The 8,780-nt window shown below is 42.9% G+C and overlaps 1 protein-coding gene across 1 annotated transcript in view; it reads left to right on the forward strand.

The window, feature by feature from the left end:
- The window catches only part of LOC136581734 (solute carrier family 22 member 6-B-like), a 29,258-nt gene extending 24,204 nt beyond the window's left edge, over positions 1-5,054 (forward strand). Inside the window, exons 9-10 of the mRNA XM_066582358.1 lie at positions 782-982; positions 4,991-5,054. Coding sequence (XP_066438455.1) covers positions 782-982; positions 4,991-5,054 — 265 coding nt within the window. The remainder of the gene's footprint in view (positions 1-781; positions 983-4,990) is intronic.
- The last annotated feature ends 3,726 nt before the right edge of the window (positions 5,055-8,780 follow it).

Below are 8,780 nucleotides of genomic sequence, written 5' to 3' on the forward strand. Positions count from 1 at the left end.
TCTACGGCGCACAAACTGCAAGAAAAGTGACATGATAACTTTCAGTACGATTGATACGACACCAAACTTGTATAGGTTTTTTCTTACTATACTACTCTTTTTTTTTTCAAAGACATTTAATTTTTTTAAATTATTTTCTGCGGTCATTTAGTGCGCGCAATAACTTTTTTATTTTTCCGTCGACGTAGTTGAGCAAGGGCTCATTTTTTGTGGGATGTCCTGTAGTTTCCAATTTCGAGTACATACAACTTTTTGATCGCTTTTTATTGCATTTTTTCTGGGAGACAGGGTAACTAAAAAAGTGCATTTCTGGCGTTCTTTTTTTTTTTTTCGGACAACGTTCACCGTGCCGGAAAAATAATGCACTACTTTGATAGATCGGACTTTTATGGACGCGGTGATACCAAATACATATTTTTATTTTATAATTTAAATTTTTTATTAATAGATATGGCAAAAGGGGGGGGTTTAAACTTTTATAACTTTTTTTTTTACAATTAAAAAAACTTTATTGATTTTTTTTTTTTACTTTACTTTGAAGTCCCCCTGGGGGACTTTAACATGCGATGCTTTGATCGCTCCTGCAGTATGACGTAAGGCTACAGACTTACGTCATACTGCAATTTAACAGGCAGTCTATCAAGCCACCCCACGCAACCTCTCTTCATACATACTCGCCGCTCCCTGATGTACGTCATGGAGTGGGAAGGGGTTAATCTGTAAAAGCCAATCTAATCTACGATCCAATTTGGCTGGTGATTAATTATAACTCTTATTACAGGCAGTCTGGTATGGGACTAGGCACCATGATGGCTCGGCTTGGGGGAATAGTTGCTCCACTTGTTCAGATGACAGCTGAGTATTATATTCACCTACCACTCATTATTTATTGCCTATGTCCAATACTTTCTGGCATTGCTGTATGTTTTCTTCCAGAGACTCTTGCGGTACCTCTGCCTGAGACCATACAAGATGTAGAGAGGTCGGTATAATAGTACTCTGTTCTATCATATAAAGACTTTCTTTTATTTTCATGCAGATCCTTATTATCTTACTCATAGCATACTTGGTTGCTTTACATAAAGACGAATCCTTTTTGTAGAACCTTCAGTATTTTACATTTATCTTTTTATATTTTAATAATTCGAATTCCAAATTATTACCATATAAAACAAACTCAATATTTAACCCCTTAGTGACCAAGCTTTTTTTTTTTCATTTTTACATTTTCGTTTTTTCCTTTCCCCTTTTAAAAAATCATAACTCCTTTATTTATCCATCGACGTCGCTGTTTGAGGGCTTGTTTTTTGCGGGACGAGTTACATTTTTCAATGGTGCTATTTAATGTACCAAATAATGTACTGAAAGACTTTTTATAAATTCTAAGTAGAGAGAAATGAAAAAAAAAATCTTTTCAAAGATATTGAATTATTTTAAATTATTTTCTGCCGCCATCTTCTGCATGCAATAGCTTTTTTATTTTTCCATCGACATAGTTGTGCGAGGACTCATTTTTTGCAGAAATCCATCGTGCAGGGTAAATAATGCATTAATTTCATAGATCAGACTTTTACGAATGCAGCAATGCCAAATATGTATTTTTCTTTTATTATTTAGATTCTTTTATTATAAATATGGCAAAGTTGTTGTTTTTTTACTTTTATTACTTTTTTTAATAATTAAAAAAACTTTATTGATCTTATTTTTACTTTTTTTTTAGTCCCCTGAGGGGACAACAACTTGTGATGCCTTGATCGCTTCTGCAGTATGATGTAATGCCATAGCATGACATTATACTGCTATCGGGCAGGCAGTCAATCAAGCCACCCCACGAACATGGCTTGATGGGCGATGCTATGACCTCTGCACAGCTACCTACAATCTCATCATTTGGAAATTTAAATGCCGCTGTCAGAATTGACAGCGGAATTTAAAGGGCTAACAGTTTCAATGAGCTGCGCGGCTTATGAGAGCTGTTGCTGCCAGGTGTTGGCTGTAAGAAACAGCCTGCACACACGGTGTATGAACAGAGATTGCCCCATAATCTTTCTTCATACTTACCCTGATGCCGCAGGCCGTCAAAAGACGAATCGGCAGTTGTTAATGGGTTAAAAAGCATAAGCAACTTTGCTAATTATCTTAATTAATTCTGTATTGAGTCTGCAGCTACTATTCACCCCTATGCATTTCATTGGTTGCAAGCTGCAAACAAACCTTGTGCAGTCTAATCCAGCAGTCACACTCTATACGCCTTCTTACTAGCATACCATAACCTAATGTGTACATTAGCAAAAAAAATAGTATATAGAAGTATCATATATATTTTTTTTAGATGTCCCAAAATTAAATGCTCTGCCAGGTGACGTTTCTGCATTAAATCAGATCATTTATTAGGTCTATGATGTCAGAGATTTATACATGCAGAATGAAGGCAGTGAAATTGGGACATAACTGAAACATTTAATTGTGCTTAAAATTGTAGTACATGTTATGCTAAACTTACTGCTGCAGCAATAGAGGATCACAGGGTAGGGATGAAGAGTCTTCCTGCAGTCACATCCTTGCTCACATCTCTCAGGACATGACTCTGTACATTGATTATCATGTTAGAACCAATCCTGAAAGCCGTAGACATAAATGTAATTACTGTAAATGTGGGTTTTCTGCCTCCATCTTCTCTGTAGATGCTCTTGAAACTTTAACAGAACTCTCTGAATTGTATTATTTATTGACCATTCTTGTTATGTTTCTGAGCGTTTTCCAGCTTAATCTGTTTGTGGGACTCTCCGTCTTCTCTGTAGATGCTCTTGAAACTTTAACAGAACCTTTCTTAAGAAGTGTAATTTTTTATGTGACAATACTTTTTAATTAAGTCTAATGTTAGTATACAATCCCTTCACAGGATTATGGGTAACTTCACAAGAATGTAATCTGTGATATCTGTACACATCAGGGAGAGCTAGATGTTTTTGCACATATTATTCCCAATCATGTAAGGGTAGCAAGATCACTCCTATGTACAATGCCAAAGAGTTCTCAGAGTGCCACCACAAACAGAATGAGCTGGACAATGCTCAGAAACATACCCAGAATGGTCAATAAATAATACAATTCATAGAGTGCCTACATACAGATGTAGCAATTAGACACCTTGCAGTCATTGAGTCGACCATGAACTCCTCTGTGTACCAAAGTATTCTAGAGTCAAATGTGAGATCATGTATCTAAAAGCTAAAACTTGGCCAAAACTGGGTCATGCAGCAGGACAATGATCCCAAGCACACCAGCAAATCTACATCAGAATAGCTGAAAAAGAAAAGAATAAAGCTGTTGCAATGGCCCAGTCAAAGCTCAGACCTCAACCCAGTTGAGGTCTAAGCAGAGCTGTGCATGAATGAATGCTCAGAAACCTCAATGAACTAAAGCAATGTTGTAAAGAAGAGGGAGCCAAAATTTCTCCAGAATAATATGAGAGATTAATAAAGTCATACAAAAAAACAAATTATTTTAAGTTATTGCTGCTAAAGATGGTTCAATATGCTATTTATTCATGGAGTATACATAATTTTTTCACACACTGCTTCTGCATTTTGGCCTAGATTTTATTAAATGATGACATGTCATGTGATGTTGTTTATCTGAGGCCTAGTACAGCTAAAACAATCTAGTGAATGTCTCTGAATAGTACAAGCCAGTATGTTGAAAGGTGGTGTCTAGAATTAAGAAAACAAGTTGATTTTTTTCAAAAACTGCACTGCACCTCCTCATAGTTTTAGGGCTCTTTCCCATGAGTGGATATACAGCGACGACGTTTTTACGTTTTCACACCTGCTCCGTATAAGCACCTGAATGGGTGTTTTTCCGCAATCACGACCAACGTGTTCTCCGAAAGCAAAAAAGAAAGACCAGCAGCACAGCAATATCAACTCCCAATATAAGCGTAAAATGGAGAGCCTGAGGGGGTGCATGCTCCAGTGGACCCCGACTTCTCGGATCCATGTAAAACGGATTCTTTAAAAAGTATATAGCACCATAAAGTGCTTCCTTTTTTAAAATCTCCATAAAAAGGCAACGTTTTGGCCCAATATGAGCCTTTTTTAAGCCAGCGTTTTCTCATTCATTCACACGACCGTGAGTGTCGTTTTTAGTGAAAAAATATGCCGCACCCGGAATTCCTTCGCTCTGCCAAAAACCTCAGGATACCTTCCAATGCCATATTAGGGCACCTGTAAGTTTTTCGCAGCGTTGCAAAAATGCCTCTCCCTCCCTTCTCTTTCCCTGCTCCCATAGGAGTCTTTAGGACCCGCCAGTGTATATTGGGCAAAAGATAGTTCCAGAACTATCTTTTGGCTGAGCGTATATGCGGCAGCCATGTATATGTTCTATTTTTCATACTGCCGGCGTATTTACGTGCTATATATTCACCCGTGTAAAAGGCTGCATTGAAAACTAAAGCTTCACATGGGTATCGTATATGCGCCCGGGCGTGAAAACGCGGCATATATGCGCTCGTGGGAATGAAGCCTTCGTGTGATATTACAGTTCAGCGCTATTGAATCCAATTCAAACATGTCACTCCGTCCTTGCTGTTGCTTTCTATTTGCACAGTTGTAGAGTTTGTTCTGTTGGGCTCCCATAATCACTCACTTGTCTGCCCATCCAGAGTCCAGGAACTCTTTTTCTCTTTTTTTTTCCAATTTGGTACAGAAAAATAAAACTAATGTAAAAAGTATTGAGTTTTGCCATGCTGCGACACATTTTTGTAATTCTTCTCATATTCAAAGTTGGGAAAAACCAAAAAATTGTTTACCATAAAAAAATGTACTAGAATATCCAATTATATTATCTTTACAAAAACATGGCACTGTCAGCTGCAGCAAAACCATATGTATTAATATGTACGTTTTATTTTCTTTCAACGCAATAGTTTTCGTGACCATTTATATGTCTTGCTCTGGTGAATACATGCTAACATTTCTTTTCTTTACAGCCCTTCACATAGGAAGAAGGCTTCCAAGCACAGAGAAGAGATCTCATTAAAAGATGCAACTTAACGTCATAATATCAAAATCTTATTCTTTTTTCCATCAATTCTACAACTTCAAAAGCAATTACACAAGAAACTGAGAACTTAACAGAGTCCAATCCTCATTGCCCATGTGCTATAGTTAATTCTCGGTAGTATGAAACACTGCCAGTGGACATTATATTACACCGGAAGCGATTTCTGCATATTGCTTTATGTAGCATCTGGTTATTATCAGCAAAAAAGACTTTTTTCATAAACTGATTTTATATAATCAATCTTATTTTAAAAATCTGATTTTTTTTAAGGGCTTAGTCTCAAGGGCGCATCCGCGCCCATGTTACTGCAGGAAGAAGATGGCCGTACTTCAAGACGGATGTCTCTCTGCAGCACCGGGAGAGAGAACATGTGACCGGCTTCATTGCCGGTCATGTGTTCTTTCTTCAGCGCTACGGGGAGTCGTCCGTCTTGAAGTACGGCCGTCTTCTTCTTGCAGTAAGGGCTCAGTCACACATGTGACTAAGCCCTAACCTGTTGTTCCTTTTACTTACTGTTCAGACTATGTTGTGTAGCTGCAGTTAAAGCTGGCAGTAAGTTGCCAAAAGTATGCCATTCACAAATGCCTTGGTTACACAGACCAGAAAAATAAATAATCGCCTTGGAAAATCACTCCCAAATTGGCTTTTACAATATATGAATACTATTTTAAAGGGAAATCCAGGTGGTCTAGAGAGTAGAGATGAGCGAGCACCAAAATGCTCGGGTGCTCGTTACTCGGGACGAAATTTTCGCAATGCTCGAGGGTTCGTTTCGAACAACGAACCCCATTGAAGTCAATGGGCGACCCGAGCATTTTTGTATTTCGCCGATGCTCGCTAAGGTTTCCTTGTGTGAAAATCTGGGCAATTCAAGAAAGTGATGGGAACGACACAGCAACGGATAGGGCAGGCGAGGGGCTACATGTTGGGCTGCATCTCAAGTTCACAGGTCCCACTATTAAGCCACAATAGCGGCAAGAGTGGGCCCCCCCCCTCCCAAAAACTTTTACTTCTGAAAAGCCCTCATTAGCATGGCATACCTTAGCTAAGCACCACACTACCTCCAACAAAGCACAATCACTGCCTGCATGACACTCCACTGCCACTTCTCCTGTGTGACATGCTGCCCAACCGCCCCCCCTCCCCCCCACAGCGCACACCAAAGTGTCCCTGCGCAGCCTTCAGCTGCCCTAATGCCTCACCACCCTCATGTCTATTTAGAAGTGCGTCTGCCATGAGGAGGAACCGCAGGCACACACTGCAGAGGTTGGCACGGCTAGGCAGCGACCTTCTTTAAAAGGGGCGGGGCGATAGCCCACAATGCTGTACAGAAGCAATGAGAAATAGAATCCTGTGCCACCGCCATCAGGAGCTGCACACGTGGGCCTAGCAATGGGGAACCTATGTGTCACACACTATTCATTCTGTCAAGGTGTCTCTGCATGCCCCAGTCAGACTGGGGTTCTTTACAAGTGGACACAGATGCATTTATAATTCCCTGTGGACCCACAGCATGGGTGGGTGCCAGGAACCCACCGGCGGTACATAGAAATATCCCATTGCATTGCCCAACACAGCTGAGGTAGTAATGTCGTGCTTAATGCAGGTGGGCTTCGGCCCACACTGCATGCCCCAGTCTGACTGGGGTTCTTTTCAAGTGTACAGATGTAGTAAAAACTCCGTGTGCACCTACAGCATGGGTGGCTCCCTGGAACCCATCGGCGGTACATAGAAATATCCCATTGCATTGCCCAACACAGCTGAGGTAGTAATGTCGGGCTTAATGCAGGTGGGCTTCGGCCCACACTGCATGCCCCAGTCTGACTGGGGTTCTTTTCAAGTGTACAGATGTAGTAAAAACTCCGTGTGCACCTACAGCATGGGTGGCTCCCTGGAACCCACCGGCGGTACATAGAAATATCCCATTGCATTGCCCAACACAGCTGAGGTAGTAATGTCGTGCTTAATGCAGGTGGGCTAAAAATTTATTTGATTACACTGTAGGCGAGGGCCCACAAAAATTGCTGTATCAACAGTACTAATGTACCTGAAAAAAATTGGCCATGGCCAACCAAGAGGGCAGGTGAAACCCATTAATCGCTTTGGTTAATGTGGCTTAAGTGGTAACTAGGCCTGGAGGCAGCCCAGTTTAACGAAAAATTGGTTCAAGTTAAAGTTCCAACGCTTTTCAGAGCATTGAAACATCTAAAAATTGTTTAGAAAAATTATGAGTGAGCCTTGTGGCCCTAAGAAAAATTGCCCGTTCAGCGTGATTACGTGAGGTTTCAGGAGGAGGAGCAGGAGGAGGAGGAGGAATATTAGACACAGATTGATGAAGCAGAAATGTCCCCGTTTTGGATGGTGAGAGAGAACGTAGCTTCCATCCGCGGGTGCAGCCTACGTATTGCTTACGTATCGCTGCTGTCCGCTGGTGGAGAAGAGAAGTCTGGGGAAATCCAGGCTTTGTTCATCTTGATGAGTGTTAGCCTCTCGGCACTGTCGGTTGACAGGCGGGTACGCTTATCTGTGATGATTCCCCCAGCCGCACTAAACACCCTCTCCGACAAGACGCTAGCCGCAGGACAAGCAAGCACCTCCAGGGCATACAGCGCTAGTTCAGGCCACGTGTCCAGCTTCGACACCCAGTAGTTGTAGGGGGCAGAGGCGTCACCGAGGATGGTCGTGCGATCGGCTACGTACTCCCTCACCATCCTTTTACAGTGCTCCCGCCGACTCAGCCTTGACTGGGGAGCGGTGACACAGTCTTGCTGGGGAGCCATAAAGCTGGCCAGGCCCTTAAAGACTGTTGCACTGTCTGGGCTGTACATGCTGCTCGATCTACGCACCTCCCCTGCTACATGGCCCTCGGAACTGCGCCTTCTGCCACTAGCGCTGTCGGATGGGAATTTTACCATCAGCTTGTCCGCCAGGGTCCTGTGGTATAGCAACACTCTCGAACCCCTTTCCTCTTCGGGAATGAGACTGGGAAGGTTCTCCTTATAGCGTGGGTCGAGCAGTGTGTACACCCAGTAATCCGTAGTGGCCAGAATGCGTTGAATGCGAGGGTCACGAGAAAGGCATCCTAACATGAAGTCAGCCATGTGTGCCAGGGTACCTGTACGCAACACATGGCTGTCCGCACTAGGAAGATCACTTTCAGGATCCTCCTCCTCCTCCTCCTCCTCCTCCTCCTCCTCCTCAGGCCATACACGCTGAAATGATGACAGGCAAGCAGCATGGGTACCGTCAGCAGTGGGCCAAGCTGTCTCTTCCCCCTCCTCCTCATCCTCCTCCTCCTCCTCCTGAACGCGCTGAGATATAGACAGGAGGGTGCTCTGACTATCCAACGACATACTGTCTTCCCCCGGCTCTGTTTCCGAGCGCAAAGCGGCTGCCTTTATGGTTTGCAGGGAACTTCTCAAGATGCATAGCAGAGGAATGGTGACGCTAATGATTGCAGCATCGCCGCTCACCACCTGGGTAGACTGATCAAAGTTTCGAAGGACCTGGCAGATGTCTGCCAACCAGGCCCACTCTTCTGAAAAGAATTGAGGAGGCTGACTCCCACTGCGCCGCCCATGTTGGAGTTGGTATTCCACTATAGCTCTACGCTGCTCATAGAGCCTAGCCAACATGTGGAGCGTAGAGTTCCACCGTGTGGGCACGTCGCACAGCAGTCGGTGCACTGGCAGATTAAAGCGATGTTGCAGGGTGCG

The sequence above is a fragment of the Eleutherodactylus coqui genome, chromosome 11 (assembly GCF_035609145.1).
Source record: "Eleutherodactylus coqui strain aEleCoq1 chromosome 11, aEleCoq1.hap1, whole genome shotgun sequence".
NCBI classification, from domain to species: Eukaryota; Metazoa; Chordata; class Amphibia; order Anura; family Eleutherodactylidae; genus Eleutherodactylus; species Eleutherodactylus coqui.